The sequence below is a fragment of the Macrobrachium rosenbergii genome, chromosome 19, assembly GCF_040412425.1.
Source record: "Macrobrachium rosenbergii isolate ZJJX-2024 chromosome 19, ASM4041242v1, whole genome shotgun sequence".
Lineage (NCBI taxonomy): Eukaryota > Metazoa > Arthropoda > Malacostraca > Decapoda > Palaemonidae > Macrobrachium > Macrobrachium rosenbergii.
The window spans coordinates 325,502-345,890 of NC_089759.1; the positions used below are offsets into that span (position 1 = coordinate 325,502).

A 20,389-nucleotide genomic window follows, 5' to 3' on the forward strand; every position below is an offset into this window, starting at 1 on the left:
AAGACTGGCATCTTCTTCCTCTGCCTCCTGTGACTTGCAGAAGACATGAAGTGGTGAAGTGGTTAGAGAGACACAGAGGTGCCTAGGGGGTCAGGGTCATTGAAATGGGTCAGCAACATAGATTCTTGGCTGAAGGGGTCCCACATATTGATGAAGACAGCAGAAGACATACCAAGCTGTGGTTCCAAGTTGAAGGACTGAGTTACCGAGGAAGCGGATGGTGATGTGCTTGGAGTACCGGGGGTTTGGGATCTGAAGAAGCTGTTGAGGGTACTTTGACAATACAAATGACGATTCTGCTTCGCAGTGACAACCCACTGATACTCTCACAATTGAGCAGCCATGTCCAAGGCTGGGGGGAAGTCGATGGGTCCATGCTGGGGTTCTCCAATACCCCGATAACCATATCAAGGGCCATTTGCACATTCTGGTATGAGGGCAGTCTTTGTAGAACAGCCTCATGATCGTTGTCTTCAGCAGCTTCCTCGTCACCAGCGATTGCAGCAGCTATCTCATTGTTGGAGAGAAGTTGGTAGCTAGGGGCACCACCATTGTCATCCAGCCACTGTCGTATGTCATCCTCCAGAAAAGAATCGCCTCCAGTCGCGAGTGTGTCACAGAAGTTGTCTACTTTGAACCCCTGAAGTCCATCATGGCCTCTTCTCCATTCAGCATACAGTTCAAGGCATGCTTGAGGGTCTCTAAGTGACGTCCCTCCAAGCATCTGCAAAGCTGTAGATGGCAGACTTCAGCAAATACTTATGAAGATTCTCCAGTGTCCATTCCCCCCCTGTACATCCAAGCCCTGCTCCTTCTCCTCCAATACTACCATCACCTCATCCAGGAAATTCCTCTGGTACAGCCATTTTGTTGCATTAATAACACCTTGGTTCATTGGCTGAATGAATACAGTCATATTAGGAGGCAAATACATGACCCTACTACGACCTTAGTCACCATCATCATTGTCTGTGAGATGCAGAGCCTTCAGCTGATGTCTAGCAATCACAAGGTCTTGTGTCTGATAACAAACAACCTCCTTACAAGAGTGGTTATGGAAACAAACGCTAACGATCTTGGTGGTGCACCAAGCCTTCACCAAATGATACCAAATCACTGAGAGTTTATCCATCAACCCACACAAAAAATGTGGTTGCTTTGCATGCCCAACTACCACTGGTTTATAACGATGACCACTAACAGCATTTGCACATAACAAAGCAGAAATATATTCCTTTGAAAGCTTCCGACTGGATAAATTCTTTTCCTACCCATCAGCCAAGGTGTTAGTGGGAAAGGAGTGACAGAATAGACCAGTTTTGAAAGTGTTGTAGATTTGCCCTAAAACAAGGCCTTCTTTCCTCATCAAATATTGTAAAATTGGCATAATTACTCTATCCCTATCTCAGACACATACAAAGCTTCACCATGAGTTTTCCTGTTGGAGATCCCATGTCAAATTTTCAACTGAAACAGCTAACCTTCAGACACCTAAGTCACAACCTTATGCAAGCCTGTGAACTTTATAGATGCAGCCTTCAACTCAGGACCACATATGTTCAGGCCATCAGCCCTTTGTTGACAAAACCACATCAAGGTCGTCTCCTCAATGTCTTCATAACAGCCTTTTGCCATGACCCTGTGGGCTTGACTCCTGGCCATCTTACTGAAGTTCATCACGTACTTCTTCAGCTTGTCCTGGGAAGTCCTGATATCATGCAAGTTTGACTGGACAACGGTGTACTCCTCCATGATATGTGACCTAGACCTACCTTACTCCATTCTCCCAATGATTTCAAGTTTCTGCTGAAGGGTCACCACCGTCCTCACCCTCTTAGGAGGAGGTGGGGGCCACACACTCAACGCACAACATCACACACAACACAAGTAGGACCTGCAATGCTGCAGGCATTGCAATGAAAGCCACATGCTAATGAAACAGCATCACATTTGCAAGCCACTTTCAAATAGTTCAAACAAGTGATTGATCATACATGAAGGAAAATGCTCTCTGTTACTGAATACTTTCTGAATGTGGCCAATTAGCATGAGACATGGTTTTGAAATTGTCTATCAGCCAATAAAAATAAAAAATTACAATCAAGTATACATTTCTACCAATAGCAAAAAAGCTTACAAAAACACAAGTGCTTGGCCATCTCCGTCCCATCTACCATAAGCTATTAAACTGATGATGTATCCATATCAGCCAAAGGGTAGGAACACGTAAGCTGTACACTGTTTTATGTATAAAACAGAAACGTTATCGATAAAAATATGTTTAGACTGGTTCATGGACAATTTTGTTCATAGCTTGTATGGCACTGTGAACGACAAATTGTAAAAAACGTAAGCGAGTCCATGAATGACCCTGGATAGGATCAAGTTTGAGTTATACACTGTTTTGGACTGTTTTATTTTTAAATAAACATATCTAGAAAAGTTATTGATAAAAAAGATGTTCAGATTGGTTCACGGACAATTTCGTTCATTGCTTGCACTGTGAACGACAAAATTATATAAAAAAGCATGAAAAAGTATATGAAAAAATTTTTTTAAAAAACAATTGTCACCCACTAAAACATCCATTCTCTCTAAGGGATGTCAGAGAAAATGGGTTATAATGATATAGGGATAACTTGCTCTAGATGTCCAGATTCTCTCAGGACTTTTGAAAGTCCAAAAATATTTTTCCTTTGCTGTTTTCTCAAAACTTTCTTTTTTCAAAACTAAATGCTTATTTCTCCAAGAAGACTGAACCAAATTCAATGAAACTTTTACAGAGTGTAGTATAACTATGTATCTTTATTTCGTTGTCAGGAAAACTGCTTTTCTATGCAACTTTTAATATTACATATTAATTCTGAAAAGTGACGTCATGATTTTTTCAACTGCAAAATAAATGAACTTAAGGGGTCGAATTTCTAAATTTCCCCACGACAGAATTTTCATTGTTAGTTGCAGAACAAGCAGTAACAATCTGAAGCAAATCCCTTGAATCATACTGCAGAACCAGTAATTTACTTTATAATGGGGCCTTATGTGCTCCCCTTAAACATCTTTCTGTTAAAAGAATGTTATTTTAAGTTAGCAAATAAGATATAATTATCAAAAATATTATAAGATTCATAACTTCCTTTCTTAAACTAAATACGATTCACTTCACTGAAGAGTGGTGAAATCCGCTGATGTATGAGGTTCAGTTGGCATGCCTGCAACACCAAATGTTGAGTAGGCCAGACTGGATACACAATAACTTCTAAATCTTTTATGTCAATTTTATTTTTAATATCAAAATTGTCATATTGAAATTGAATATTTTTACAAATATGAAAGAGAATTTACATATATCACATAAGGATATTGGGAGTACTGTTTCCACAAATGAATGGTTTAATGGGAATCACGTAGGCCTAGAATGAACAGTGACTGGTAATGACATGTGTGAATGAAGTTATTGGTGCTTTTGGGAGCCACATTAAATATCAGGATGTGAAAAGCTAGAGAAATCACTCTCATTGAATATATGGGATAAACATTATTTACTGCTGTTTTTCTTTAAATACCATATACAGGCAGTCCCCAGTTATCTGCAGGGTTCTGTTCTGACGGTGTGACGCCAATAACCGAAAATCAGCGATTTTCAGCGCCTTTTCAGCACTGACCGCTGAAAATCACTGATTTTCGGTTATCGGCACCAACAACCAATTATCAGCGCTGATAAACAGAAATCGGAGATTTTCCGAGCCGAAAATTGCCGATTTTCGTCACTAGACAAGCACCATAAAACCGGATCACAGATAACCGGGGACTGCCTGTGTTAAGATTACATAAATCATAAGGGTACTAGAAAGTGATGAATGTTGATTGAAGATGATGATGAATTAACTGTGCAGTCCGATGAATGACAACGAAGATATGACTGCACAGCAAAGCAGAAGAGGGGTTACATCTCCTCTGGTGGTGCCTCTTCCCCTTCTTCAGGCTCTTCGTCCATCAACTGCACTTTTTCAAGGGCTTGAGGAGGCTTTGGAGGGTCCTTCTTCAAGGTGATAGCAGTTGCTTTTCCTGCTTCTTCATGCTGACAAGGATGTTATGATAGGGCGCCAAAATCCCATAAAACGAATATAAAAAGTCTCGGGAGCATTGCATATTAGGATCCCATACCCCAGCCATCTCCTGCAGCTCCTTGGCCATCCTCGTAAGTCAGGACAGATGTTCCAGAGACAGGCCCTCATCCTCCTGCTCGCCCGCATCCCCTGAACCTGCGGTGTCTTCTTCCTCGCTGGCAGACTCCGTCAGCTCTTCCAAATCCTGGTCCGTCAGGGGGTCACAGTGGGCACTGATGAGGGTGTCGACTTCATCTCCACCAAGGAGCGTCATGACCTTCCTCTGGCACTTAGACTCTTTGCCAGAAGCCTCAGAAGGAGCAAGGCCTTTAGGAGGCATCTTAGGGCACGATTCAAAAAGATATGCGAAGTCAGCACTGATACACAACAAGCGCACAGTATAGAGGCATACACAGTGAACTGGGAAGCTAGGCACAGATGCTGGTTCATTTGTGTATCATATAGGGTACTGTAAGAGGGTACTGCACATAACAACATTGATATTCTGTGCATACTGTATATTCTACTGATATTTTGCTGTGTTGTAAGATGATTTTGAAATGATATTAAAGTGTTTTAGGATGATAGTAGAGCATATCTAAAATATGTGGGTAGTTTGGAAAATGACAGGACTACTTCTGAATTAAATGTTAGGTTTGTTTATGTCTGCAGAACCTGTCCCGTCATTCTACAGTATTTATGTTTTACTGTATTTTCATACTGAATACATTTTTTATGATAAAAAAATTATTTACTAATGTTCAAATATTAATGTTAATGTAAACAGAACAAAATACCAATAAAGTTTTTTTTTTCTGAAAAAATGTTTGCCCAACCAAAACCACACCCGGAAATTCCAAACACAGAGCTCACAAAAGGAAAATGCATATTGGGAAGCTGAAATACCTAAGTGCAACACTACTTGACATGCTATTAGCTGGTGTTTACAAAGCAGCCAATCCGGAAGTGCCATTCATTTTCCTCGGTGCTCAATGGCTGTACCCTTAGCGTTGACTGGCTGTCTACCACAAAAGACTTTCTCTAGTAGATATGTACGTATGTACAGTACTGTAGAGCCCCACCTCTGCCACTTCAAAGTATATCCTTCCACTGTTCGGGATTGAGTGTATCGCTTGTATATCGGTGTACTTTAAGCATCTTTGTTCACAGCATTAATTGTGCCCTAAGATGCCTCCTAAACGCCTCGCTCCTTCTAAGGCTTCTGGCAAACAACCTAAGTGCCTGAGGAAGGTCATGACACTCTAGGAGAAGGTAAAACTGAAGAAATTCAACATTCAGCCACCAATAAGGCAGTCCAATTAGCGAGGATGCTTGGTGGAAAAGGTTTTGATGACATCCCCAATCTGACCCCCTGATGGACCAGGATTTGGAAGAGCTGACAAAATCTGCCAGCGAGGAAGAAGACGTGGCAGGTTCAAGGGATGGGGACGAGGAGGAATGAAGGCCTGTCTTTGGAAAGTCTTTCCTGACTTATGAGGAGTTGTCTTCAGCATGGGGTCCTTATATGGAATGCTCCATAAAGTTTGCAAATGCCCTTGATGCGGTACTGGTGCCCTCGTCAGCATGAAGCAGCAGCATCAGCAGCTGCCTATCACCATGTTCTCAAGCGGATGAAGAAAGACCCTCCAAAGCCTCCCAAAAACCCCTGGAGAAGTGCCTGAAGAAGGGGAAGAGGCACCCACAGGGGAGATGTAACTCCTCTGCTTTGCTGTGTAGTCATATCTTCATCATCATTTATCGGATTGCACAGCTAATTCATCATCATCACCTTCAATCAACATTCATCACTGGTGAGTACCCACATGATTTACGTAATCATAAACTTCTCATTATTTCATATATTTTTTTTCATGCATATTTAAATACTGTATTTACATACAGTACTTAATGTACCAATGTCACCCCTACCTACATTAAAAGAAAACATTAAGGCTTGAATACTGTATTTTTGAAAATGTGCATGACCCAAAATGTATAGGAACAACTTGATTAGTTTTCACCTTGGTAACAGTACAATAACAGGAATAGGAGTGTTCATGCATAGCTGTAAGCATATATGTATAGTTTAAGGGTACAGGGATGTTGTAAGATAAATTTGAAATGATATTGAAGTGTTTTAGGATGATAGTTTAAGGTATATTTGCTGTCTGAACTATTAAAATAAGCAGTTATAAGTGTTTTTAGAGGGGGGGGGTTCCAACTTATCGTGGATTTCAACTTATTCACGGGTGGTTGTGGTCCTTAACCCCCGTGATTACTAGGGGTCGACTGTAATGAAGAAGACCAAGGCACCTAAGACCTAGGAACCTAAGGATTATTAACGGTGCAAAACAGGTTCCTACAGTGCATCCTTAATGGTTAAGATGGGATGTATAAATCCCTATAGCTCTAACAGGGCATCAAAGAAGCTCATTTTCCCCAGGAGTCAGTCTCTAAAGCAGGGATAGAGAAAACTCTTGGAAGAGCTTTGGTCTTGACATCATCTTAGCATGAAAGAATGCAATAAGAGATAGTTCTGCTCCAGTATGTGAACACCCTACTAACAAATATATTGCATGTAACCCACTTACTCTTTAGGCCGAAGCCAAGGCCACCAGAGAGTGTTCTACAAAAGAGCCTTAAGAGAAGCCTCTGTCTCGGGTAGAAAGGAGGGCCACTATGGAGTCTTAAGCCAACAACTAGGTTCCATAAAAGCAGTTTAGCAGAACCTTCAGCAATTCAGCTGAAAAGCGTGAACAGTTTGGCCTACGTCAGCATGGATTTATAGCCTTGATGGAGGAAACAGACAATCCTTTGGTATCACTCAAGAAGCGCAGCCCCACATACATTAATATTAAAATATTGTTAATATTCGTGTGAAAACAGGGACTGCCCCTTGAATTGCACCACAATCTATACAGGTTTGCGATACTAATCAAGAAATTAGTGGACTTTCCCCTCGTCATTACAAAGAGCTCCTGGATGACTTATAGAAGTCTCTGGAGCTGAGAAGCTAGACCAGTTTCCATGCAGTTAGGCAAAGCATTTCGATATTTCCATAAAGCTTCCCTGTCCCCCCACCTTGACGAAGCAGATTTGTCTATGGAGGTACAGTAATGCCTAGGAGCTCTACTGATCTGTAGAAAGACTAAAAGCCAGTGCCTCCTTGGCCACCAAAGTTCGATTAGAAACATGGTGGAGTTCCCAGTAGTCCTCAACCCTAGAGTACCCCCTTCAACAGCAGAAACATAAGGAAGGCATACACTAATAGGTTTGTCCAGTCTTGAACTATAACATAAACTGCCCAGGCTTGAGGGCCTGGAACTGGGGATACATACAGCTGGAGAAAATGATTCAGCTTCGCTGCAAAGAGATCAATGAGCAGTTGCCTGAACTCTCCAAATCACCTTGCAAACTGCAGGGTAAAAGTTAAAAGTTAAAGTTGTTGGTTTCAGTCCTTCCCTAGGGTGTTGCCTCTCGGGGGGATGTCAGCTGGGTAACCCCGACCCCCCACCATGTCATCACTCATGGCAGTAACCATCTAGTAGACAGTCTCACTATCCACTCCTTGACAGGGAGCAAACACTGGTCCCCAAGAATACGAGGCCAACAAGTTACCAACTGTACGGGGCCTTTCCCTTCATTGGTCATTGTCCATAGTATTGCTTCTCGCAAAGAAGTCCCAGGAGTCGCTGAACCCAGACCTCTCACTTTATTCGGCTGCCTCAGACAAGGATGGGGGTGTGGTTATCGGGAACCAGTTGCTTCAAGGGTGTGGTAGCAAGTAGAAGTGTCTTCTCATTAACCACAAGGAGTTATTGACCATCCAGGAGGGATTTAAGTAATTTCTGTCTTCTTGAATGTGCCTTCTCTAGCTCATATACGAAGGCAGGGGGCATGATTTGGAAACCTTGGTAGCCATCACCAGGACTTAGCCTCTGGACATATTGTCCATATGCCTCTGTTGGTTCTTGGCTGACTGTATGTTTAGTGGACATATTAAAGTCATCCAAGACAGGTACTTTCCTGTGACTGATCTTTACCCTGTAGTTTACAAGGCGATTTGTGGAGTGTTTGGCCAACCATTCGTTGATCTCTTTGCAGCGAAGGTGAATCACTGTCTCCAGTTGTGTTTCCCCAGTTTCGAGCCCTCCAGCCTGGGCAGTTTATGTTATAGTTCAAGCTTGGACAAATCTATTTGTGTATGCCTTCCCTATGTTTCGCTGTTGAAGGGGGCTCTAAGACTGAGGACTACTGGGAACTCCACCATGTTTCTAATCAAACTTTGGTGGCTGAAGAGGCATTGGCTCCCAGTCCTCCTACATAATAAGAGTTCCTAGGCATTACCTCCATAGACAAATCTGCTTCGTTGGGGGGGACAAAGAAGCTTTATGGAAATATCGAAATGCTTTGCCTAACCGCATGGAAACTGTGGTCTAGCTCCTCAGCTCCAGAGACTTTTATAAGTCATCTAGGAGCTCTTTCCTAATGACAAGGGAAAGTCCACTAATTTCTTGTTCAGTATCGCAGACCTGCATAGATTGTAGTGCTATTCCAGGGGCTGCCCCTGTTTTCACACCAATATTAACAATATTAACCCTTACAGGATGGGCTAAATATATATTAAGCACACCCATAGGCCAGGCTAAATTTAAGATTGCAAATTAAAAAAAAATCACATCAATGGTAAGAGGAAGATATGCAAATGTAAATGGTATAAGAAGAAATTCTAAAAAATTTTTAGTACCTCCCAGGGGGAAGTTGAAAGTAAAGATTTCCAACCCTGTGCAGAGCCTCTTTACCAAGAAAATCTTTAAAAAATATCTAATTTTACCAAATTTTAAATATTATTTCTAAGAATTTTTTTTATTTGTTTTGTAAAATTATAATTACAGCTCACACAATATCATAACAGGTAAGAATTAACCCTTTAACGCCGAAGCCCTATTTACAAAAACGTCTCCCGTATACCAGCGGCATTCGGTGAGTTAAGCGCCAAGCGGAAAAAAAAGTTTTTTTTTCAAAAATCACAGCACGCTTAGTTTTTAAGATTAAGAGTTCATTTTTGGCTCATTTTTTTATCACTGCCTGAAGTTTAGTATGCAACCATCAGAAATGAAAAAATATCATTATCATATATAAATATTGGAATATATGACAGCGAAAAAAAAAAACTCGTATATAATTGTATACAAATCGCTGTAAGCAAAACGGTTAAAGCTAATGAGTTAATTTTTTTTAGTTGTATTGTACACTAAATTGCAATGATTTTGGTACATAACAAATTTTAAAACGATCAAAGCAACACAGAGAAAATATTATCACAAAATGATGCATAAATTAGTAACGAAATGGACGTAAAAAATGTTTTTTTTCAAAACTTCACCATAAATCGAAATATTGTGCTAGAGACTTCCCGTTTGTTGAAAAATGAAGCTAATTGATTGAATATTACTAGACTGTAAGTGTTTTAGCTTACAATTGCAGTTTTCAACCATTTCGGTCGAGTTAAAGTTGACCGAAAGTCGAATTTTTTCTATTTATCGTGATTTATATGGAAATATTTCAAAACAGATAAAAGCTAAAACCATGAGTTATTTTTTGTTGTATTGTACATGTAATTGCGCATATTTTCATACATAAAACTTTATGTAACGACTAATATAAAGCAGTGCAAATATTACGACAATGAGACGAAAGAATTTCTGAGATGTTCGGCTGAGTTACAGCAAAGCGTAAGGAAAATGTTTTTTCAAAAATTCACCATAAATCGAAATATTGTGCTAGAGACTTCCAATTTATTGCAAAATGAAGTTAAACGATTGAATATTACTAGAATGTAAGAGTTTTAGCTTACAATTGCGTTTTTACCATTTCGGTCGAGTTAAAGTTGACCGAAGGTTGAAATTTTGGCAGTTATCGTGATTTATGTGAAAATATTTCAAAACTGATAAAAGCTACAACCATGAGCTATTTTCTGTTGTATTCTACATGAAATTGCGCAGATTTTCATATATAAAAGTTTATGTAACGACTAATGTAAAACGATGCAAACATTACGACAACATGACGAAAGAATTTCTGAGATGTTCGGACGAGTTACTGCGCGCAGATGTAAGGAAAAAAATTTTTTTTTTTCAGAAATTCACCATAAATCGAAATATTGTCCTAGAGACTTCCAGTTTGTTGCAAAATGAAGGTACATGATTGAATATTACTAGAATGTAAGAGTTTTAGCTTATAATTGCGTTTTTTTACCATTTCGGTCGAGTTAAAGTTGACCAAGCTTGAAATTTTGGCAGTTATCGTGATTTATATGAAAATATTTCAAAACTGATAAAAGCTACAACCATGAGTTATTTTCTGTTGTATTCTACATGAAATTGCGCACATTTCCATATATAAAACTTTATGTAACGACTAATATAAAACAGTGCAAACATTATGACAACGTGATTTAAAGAATTTCTGGCGGGACGTAAGGAAAAAGTTTTTTCAGAAATTCACCATAAATCGAAATATTGTGCTTGAGACTTCCAATTGGTTGCAAAATGAAGGTAAATAATTGTATATTACTAGGTCATAAGAGTTTTAGCTTAAAATTGCGTTTTTTTACCATTTCAGTCGAGTCAAAGTTGACCAAAGGTTGAAATTTTGGCAGTTATCGTGGTTTATATGAAAATATTTCCAAACTGATAAAAGCTACAACCATGGGTTGTATTTTGCTGTATTGTACATGAAATTGCACACATTTTCCTATATAAAAGTTTATGTAACGGCTAATATAGAACAGTGCAAAAATTACGACAAAATGACGAAAGAATTTATGAAATTTTCGGCTGAGTTACCGCCCGTGTGCAAGAAAAAAGTTTTTTCAAAAATTCACCATAAATTGAAATATTGTGCTAGAGACTTCCAATTTGTTGCAAAATGAAGGTACATGATTGAATATTACTAGAATGTAAGAGTTTTAGCTTACAATTGCGTTTTTCGACCATTTCAGTCGAATCAGAGTTGACCGAAGGTTGAAATTTTTTGTAGTCGACGTATGGTACGTCCACTCGGTACCCAACAGACAATTTTAGTCGACGTATGATACGTCCAATAGGCGTTTAAGGGTTAAAATCAGTAACAAATTCTGAGCATATTTATAGTAAAATACTTACAAGGCATCCTGGGATGGGGAGGAGGTGCAGCACATTCCCCCCATGAAATCTCAAGGGAAACTGATCTCTCTCTCCTGTACTGATTCGCTATTAGAGTTGCTGTAAGAGTTGCCATGAGTCATTTATGGCCCACTGAAGTGATCTCAACTTATTTTCCACAAATTTTGTTCAAACTATATGGTGCGAAATATCGATCATCAGGGGACATACCCCGGAAATAACCACAAAGCTATACTGTAAATGACGTCAATTGACGTAGGCCGCTCACAAAGGGTTAACAACGTATATGGGGCTGCTCTTCTTGAGAGATGCCAAAGGATTGCCTGTTTCCTCCATCAAGACTATAAATCCATGCTGACTTAGGCCAAACTGTTCACGCTTTCCAACTGAATAGCTGAAGGTTCCTGCTAAGCCACTTTTAAGACTCCATATTGGCCCTCCTTTCTACCCGAGAGAGAGGCTTCTCTGAAGGCTCTTTCATAGAACACTTTCTGGTGGCCTTGACTTCGGCCTAAAGAGTAAGTGGGTTACATGTGATGTATATTCGTTGGGATGATCACATATTGGAGCAGAACTATCTTTTTTATCGCATTCTTCCAGGCTAAGATGACGTCAAGACCAAAGCTCTTCCAAGAGTTTTCTCTATCTACACTTTCTGACTCCTGAGTAAGAGGAGCTTCTTTGATGCCCTGTTAAGGCTATAGGGATTTATACATCCCATCTTCACCATTAAGGAAGCAGTATAGGAACCTATTTTGCATCGTCCAGAATCCTTAGGTTCCTAGGTCTTAGATGCCATGGGTTCCATCATTGCAATTGACCCCCGGTAATCACGGGGGTTAGGGACCATGACCACCCACGATAAGTTGAAATCCGCAATAAATTGGAACCCCGTTCTAAAATGCTCATAAATGCCTATTTCAAAAGTTCAAACATCAAATATAACCAAAACTATCATCCTACAAAGTCATCTTACAACATTAATGTACAGTAACCTTAAAAATACATACTATATGGCTTACAGATAAGTGTGAACACTCCTACAACTGTTATTGTACTTGACAAGGAGAAAACTAATCAAGTTATTCCTATACGTATTCAGGCATGCACATTTTCTTTCATACAGTATTCAAGCTTTACCATTTTCTTTTAATGTAGATAGGGGTGACAACATTGGTACATTAAGTACTGTACCTAAGTACAGTATTTAAATATACATTAAAAGAATATAAGAAACAATGAGAAGTTTAAGATTATGAAAATCATATGGGTACTCACCAGTGATGAATGTTGATTGAAGATGATGATGATGAACCAGCTGTGCATTTTGATGAATGACAGTACGGCAAACCAGAGGAGTTACATCTCCTCTGTGGGTGCCTCTTCCCCTCTTTCAGACACTTCTCCGGGGGTTTAGGGAGGCTTTGGATGGCCCTTCTTCATCCGCTCGAGAAACAAGGTGATAGGCAGCTGATGATGCTGCTTCTCCATGTTGACGAGGGCATTATTATAGGGCGCCAATGCTGCATCAAGGGAATTTGCAAACTTTATCGAGCATTCCATATAAGGATCCCAGGCCGAAGCTGACTCCTACACCTCCTTGATAATCCTCTGGGTGGAGAAGGCAGGCTTAAATGATTCGAGGGTTTGGTTCATCTTTAACAAACAAACCACAAATTATACAGAGAGGGAAAATACTAAAGAGACAAAGTTTACTGTAAGTACAGTAAATGGCGAGAGTCAGTACAGAGATCTGAAAGTAAACGTCTGAATATGATGGTAACCAAAAGAAAAGTGGAGTGCAGACCGACAAGTGGGTGGTAAGTTTAAATGACCATTCTTGCTCGCGCCCACAAGATAAATCTCTAGGTAAAGAATGAAAGTTTGTGTTTGTGCAAGGACTAATGTAAATGCATACAGAACCAAATAACAAGTACTGTATAACAAAGTTATTTCATACGTAGTAATTACAGCACCTGATATTACAATGAATGATGAAGAGTAATATAACATACTGATGTCCCTGGCCAGAGTTAGTGTGTGAAATGAAAGATAGAGTAATATCCTCCTCCTACTCTGAGATATCTTGCTGAACTTTTAATTCATTTTTTTCTTCTCACCACAGTATTATGATCCTACACTTGGTCTACCACCTCTGAACTTGCCTAATGGAGTCAGTAAAAATAACAGGTTTGTGATCTTGGTGAACATAAATCTAATATAAAGCAAAATAACTACAAAATTGTACACTTGCTAAATTTAAAGCAACTCATGCAAAGTAAACAACAAAAATAATCTCACTGGTACTAATCCTGGGGAAGATGGGCGTGAATTAGTTGTGCCTGTCAGCTTCTTTGGAGTATTAAGGCCAGTGGTAGTCGTTGAAGCTAAGTCCCGACGAGGGTACTGGATCTTTCGAGTGTCCAGTCTATCTTCTTCAACCCACTCATCAAGCCTCTTGTTATCTGGAAAGATAAAAATGGTCCAAATATTAAAATATTTTATATATATAGCCTAAAACAAAGATACAAATACCCTTGTTCATTGACTGTCAGTAACCAAGATGCCTGTTCACTGAGCATTTCAATACCTGTACAAGAATCTTAAACATGGAAGCCTTATGAGTTAGAAATTTTAACTTACAAACTTACAAAAGATCCAGTTAAAACCAACAAAGCCATTACCATATTTATAATTCAACCAAATTCATTCATCTATGAAATACCCACCAATCTACATCCCTTAAAAAAGGAAACCAGTTGATAGGTACCGTCAACACGCGTGGAATTCGCAGGGAACAGGGACCACAAACACCCCTAAATAGCAAAAATCCCCGAATACTTGACACTCCCCCTAAAAATCTTATAACTGGCTATTTTAATAGTTCAAACACCAAATGTATACCTTAAATTATCACCCTAAAACACTTTAATATAATTCCAAAGTCATCTTACGTTACCCTTAAAAATATAAAAGGCTTACAGCTACATGTGAAAACTAATCAAGTTCCCCCTATACTGTACATACTGTATTCAGGCACGCACATGCACATTTTCTTTCATACAGTACTATTCAAGCTGTCCCATTTTCTTTTACAGGGGAAACATTGGTATGTAATTCACAAAAGAGAGAGAGAGAGAGAGAGAGAGAGAGAGAGAGAGAGAGAGAGAGAGAGAGAGAGAGAGAGAGAGAGAGAGAGAGAGAGAGAGAGAGAGTGTGTGTGTGTGTGTGTGTGTGTGTGTGTGTGTGTGTGTGTGTGTGTGTGTGTGTGTGTGTGTGTGTGTGTGTGTGTGTGTGTGTGTGTGTGTGTGTGTGTGTGTGTGTGTGTGTGTGTGTGTGTGTGTGTGTGTGTGTGTGTGTGTGTGTGTGTGTCATCGTCTGCAGCTCCTTGGCTTTCCTCAGAATTCTGTACAGACCTTGAAATTCTTCAAAAGTCTGCTTCGTCAGGGGGATAAAAAGTACATGAACGATGGTGGAGAGTTCTTCTCCACCAAGGGCCATCGCAAGGATTCTACCCTCTTCATATTCCTTCTTGATAAAGGCGACGGCACTTTCTGTTACGCCATAAGGGGCTGCTACTTTTCCGGGACTTTTTCCCTCTCCTAACATTACAATAATGTCTGCCTTCTCCTCAACGGTTATGATCTTCCTCTGGTGCTTAGGCTCTAATCCAGATGCTGTAGAAGCAGGGCATTTAGGAGGCATCTTAGGGCATGATTAAAAAAAGATATGCAAAGTCCACACCAATATGCACACATGCAACACACGAGCTCTGGAGGAATATGCAGTGAACTGAGAAGCTGGGCAGATATGCTGGAGCATTTGAATGTCATATACAGTATATATGTACACACAGGGTAGTGCCCATAATAACACTGATATTCTGAATATACTGTATATTTTATTGATATTTTGCTGTGTAATAAGATGATTTTGAAATGATATTCAAGCGTTTTAAGATGATAGTACAGCATATCTAAAATACGTAGGTACAGTAGTTTGTAGAACGACGGGACTATGTTTACTTCTGTGGAACCGTCAGTCATTCTAGTTTCATGTTATATTTTCATGACTAAACACATTTTTTATGATAAAAAAAGACTATTTTTCAAATATTACAATACTGTAATGTATTAATGTAAACAGCATAATATCAATAAAGTTTTTTTTAAATGTTCTACCCACGCCAAGAAAAGTGCAAACCTCTAACGAAGGAAAATGCATCCTGGGACGGGATGCTAATACTGTATACCCAGGCACAATTTTACTCAACACGGTATTGGCTGTTGTTTGCAAAGCAGCCAATCCAGGAGCGCCATTCACTTTCCTTGGCATTCACTGGCTGTACCTTTGGCGCTGATTGGCTGTCTACCCCATTTCCACCATTCAGAAGTTTTGCTGTCTTACTGTGTATTTTCTGCATCTTTGTTTGCAATATTAATCTGTGTAATCATGCCCTAAGATGCCTCCTAAATTCCCTCCTCTTTCTAAGGCTTCTGGCAAACAGCCTAAGCACCAGACGGTGGTCATGACACTCGAGAAGAAGGTAAAACTTCTGGATAAGTTATAAGAGGGCAATAGTTACGCACTTGTAGCCCGCCATTTTGGCATGTATGAGAGTGCGGTATGCTACATCAAGAAGAAAGAGGTGGAGATAAGAAAAGCCGAGTGTCAACTTCTTTGGTAGTGCAAAAAGTTTTGACAGTGCGTGATAAAACAATTCTTAAGATGGAATTGGCATAGCGTATTGGATAAGGCATTGCCGTAAGAATACCCCTCTCGGCACCAACATCATTCACAAAAAGGCACGACAACTGTACCAGCAGTTTTCAACTGTTATGGAAGGCGGTGACATACAGGAAGCAGACTTTTTAGGTTTTGATGAACCTGTGGAAGAAGAAGAAGAAGAAGAGGAAGAGCCACAAGCAGGACCATTGTCAGCTCCTCAAGGTTTTCTGGCCAGCAAGAGGTGGTTCCATCAGTTTCAGAAGCAGTTCCAACTCAAGAGTGTCTCTGCACGGGGAAGCAGCATCAGCAGACGTGGAGGCGGCCATGAAATATCCTGAGACCTTCAAGAAAATCATCAGGGACAAGGGCTACCATCCACAATAGGTGTTCAATATAGATGAGACAGGCTTGTTCTGGAAGAAGATGCCTTCCCAGACATACCTCATGAAGGACGAAGCCAGAGCCTCCGGACTAAAGGCCCTGAAGGATAGGGTTACCCTCATAATGTGTGGCAATTCTGCTGGCTTCATACTGAAACCATGATTCATTTACTAGGCTGCAAACTCCGGGGCCCTCAAGAATAAGAACAAGCACTTGCTACCTTGGATTTGGATACACAACCCCAATTCATCCCTCGAATTAGGCAATGCCTGAGCAACTTGGGCATGGAGTTCAAGGTGTTGTTGATTATGGATAACACTGGTGGCCACCCTATGGATCTTTATTGCGAGGGAGTCCAGATCGAGTTCCTCCCTGCCAACACCACCTCTCTCTTCAAGCCCATGGACCAGGGCGGGATCCTTGCCTTCAAGGCACTCTACACCTGTAACTCCCTCAAGCACCTTGCGAATACAATGGACGCTGACAGTGAATTTACGCTGAAGGACTACAGTATTGGCATAAACTCATGATTGCCTTATGCCTGACCGTCATCGGCCAATTGCTGAATGACATGAAGATGGAGACCCTTGATGCCTGCTGGAAGAAGTTGTGGTCAGGGTGTGTGCACGATTATAAGGGCTTCTCTCCTAAAGAAATTCAACATTCGGCCATTGATAAGGCAGTTGTATTGGTGAGGATGCTTTGTGGAAAAGGCTTCCATGACATCACCACAGATGAAGTCAGCATCCTCACTGATGGACGAGGGTTTGGAAGACTTGACAAAGTCTGCCAGTGAGGAAGAAGACACCAGGTTCAGGGGGCGAGGAGGAGGATGAGGGCCTGTCTTTGGAATGTCTATCCCAACTCAAGAGGATAATCAAGGAGGTGCTGGAGTCAGGTATGGCATGGGATCCTTATATAGAATGCTTCCTAAAGTTTTTGAATGCCCTTGATGCAGTAATGGGGCCCTACAATAACAGCCTCATAAGCATGAAGAAGCAGCAACTGCAGCTGCCTATCACCATGTTTATCAAATGGATGAAGAAGGACCCTCCAAAGCCTCCCCAAACCCTGAAGAAGTCCCTCCCTAAGCCTCTGAAGAGGGGGACGAGGTGCCCCAGAGGAGATGTAACTCCTCTGCTTTGCAGAGCTGTCATATCTTCACTGTCATTCATCAGACTGCACAGCTAATTCATCATCATCATCTTTGATTAATATTCATCACTGGTGAGTATCCATATGATTTATGTAATATTATTATTATTATTATTATTATTATTATTATTATTATTACTTAATCCTATTATTTAATCTTATTATTACTGTATTTAATCTTATTACTATTATTACAGGTACTGTACAGTATTATTATTATTATTATTTATTCTTATTAATCTTAGTATATTATATATTTGAAAATTATTGCATACAGGTACTGTACTTATTACTACAGGTACAGTACATCATCACTGTTACTGTATTATATTTAATCTCACTGTTATTTACTGTAATCTTATTGAACTCAATATTAATATTTGAAAATTAGTAATGTAAGTCACTATTTTATCATAAAAAATGTACAGTGCTCCCCCATTTTTATGAGGGAACAGGTTCCAGAACCTGTAAAAATCCCCCTAAAAATAATTATAACTGCTAGATACATTGTACCCCTTTAACTAAAATGCTTATAACTGCCTATTTTAACGTTTCACTGATTAATTCGATAGTTCAAACAAGAATATACCTTAAATTATCATACTAAAACAATTTAATATCACTTCAAACAGACATACCCCCCAAATCATCATCCCAAAACATCCAAAGTAACCTTACATTACAGTACTCTCCTACTACTGTTACTCTGAAGTGGGCTATATACGTACACCCCTAAAACGCTTACAGTATAACTGCCTATTTTAACAGTTCATCGCCAAACTTGACAGTTCAAACAAAAACATACCTCACACTATCATCCCAGACCACCCTAATATTTCAAAGTCATGTTGCAAAATTAAGTTCAAGCCTACAACTGTTACTCTAAAGTATCCCCTATCATTCAAGACATGTTTTCTTTGGCCTTTGTAACTTTGCGCATCATTCTGCTCATGTTGTATGTAATGCACTGGGTGTATATTTTACATATATTTTCCTGTGTTGAAAGACGATTTTGAAATGATATCTAGTGTACACAGGTACGTATTTTAGGATAGTATTACTGTACAGAGCATATCTAAAATATGTGGGGAGGGACATGTACATACTGTATTTCCAAACAGAATGCTAGGTTTGTTAATTACGCCATGATAGTATTTTCGTGATTATGTACAAATACATTTATGATAAAAAAAATGATTTACTACAGTAAGTTTTTATTAATTTTTGAAATTATATAATTAATATCATTTCAGAGTCACCTTAAACATTTTACCCTTAAAATACATGAGAGAGAGAGAGAGAGAGAGAGAGAGAGAGAGAGAGAGAGAGAGAGAGAGAGAGAGAGAAATCATTCATAGGTATTTTATATCATCATCGTCTTTATCATCATCAATCATCATCATCATTTCTACAGTAAATTGTGTGAAATTTTAAACAAACAAATATATATTCCCAATCTTTTCCTCTGAAATGAGGAGGGAGGTTGGACCTGTCATATATGTCAAATGCTTGACCACGAGGGTGTTCAGATATTTGACATATATGACAGGTCCAACCTCCCTCCCACAATTGAGAGCTTTGGAAAAGACTGGGAATATGTATTTGTTTGCTTAAAATCTAACATAATTTACTACAGAAATGCATAAATTTTTTAATTACACTATATTATTATTACTATTATTACTTAATCTTATTAATATTTGCTCTCTCTCTCTCTCTCTCTCTCTCTCTCTCTCTCTCTCTCTCTCTCTCTCTCTCTCAGTATAAATGTATTTTAATGAAAAAATACAGTAATGAGTGAATACACAGTGTTGCTCTATGAAAAAAAGCAAATTAGTGATAATTTTAGAGACACAGCCCAAAGAAAAATCTGCAAATTAGTGACATTCCCCTGCGGACAAGTGAATGAAGTGTTCTGTAAATATCCGCAACAAAATGAAACGTGGAAATGTGAAACGTGTAAAAACAAGGGGGGGGCACTGTATACGTACAGTATTTAGTCAAGCAAATAATATGAAAATACAGAATATTGCTCTACGAAACAATCCGCGAATAGGCAAATTTTTCCGCAAATAATGTACAGATAGGTTCCACAAAAAATCTGCAAACAGGTGAAGCTGCAAATCCAGAACAGCAAATAAGCGGGGGTCGACTGTATTTGAAAACTTTCAACAACTATATCCAGGAGAGGTTTGCATTTGCATCATCATTCCTTCTTTCCTGGTAATTTCTATTATATAATTTGTACTATATTATTACAAAATTTACTCTCTGATATTAGGTAATGCTTTAATATGTCAGGTCTAATTTTCACATTTCTGAGCCTACGTAAAGTAGTGTTTTGGCATTTCTGTAATTTTCAGCTTCTGTTTTATTATTATTATTATTATTATTCTTGTTGTTGTTGTTGTTAATTATTAATTATTATTATGATTATTATATTATTATTATTGTTGTTGTTGTTAAGTAGATGAAACCTATTCATATGGAACAAGCCCACAGAGGCAACTGACTTGAAATTCCAGCTTCCAAAGAATATGGTGTTGATTGGGAAGAAGTAAAAATAAAAGTGGACCAAGAACACTGCCCTGTGGAACTCCAGATACACAAACAAAAGATCCACATAGCCATCATTCAAGAAACAAAACTGAAACACACACATAAAACACCCAACATATCAAATTACACAGCCATCAGACAAGACAGACAACATGGTGATGGCGGAGGCCTCATCACATACATACACCATAACATATCCTACATTGAAAAAACGCAGCACATCAGAACACTAACACAAGTAGACAGACATACAGAACTACAAGCATTTAATATCAAAATAGGGCACAATAA

General features: G+C 39.2%; 1 protein-coding gene across 6 annotated transcripts in view; it reads right to left on the reverse strand.

The window, feature by feature from the left end:
* The window catches only part of Tip60 (Histone acetyltransferase Tip60), a 357,015-nt gene that overhangs the window by 198,018 nt on the left and 138,608 nt on the right, over positions 1–20,389 (reverse strand). For all 6 annotated transcript variants that reach the window (XM_067120819.1, XM_067120820.1, XM_067120818.1 and 3 more), the window contains exon 4: positions 13,577–13,740. In XM_067120819.1, the coding sequence (XP_066976920.1) occupies positions 13,577–13,740 (164 nt within the window). The remainder of the gene's footprint in view (positions 1–13,576; positions 13,741–20,389) is intronic.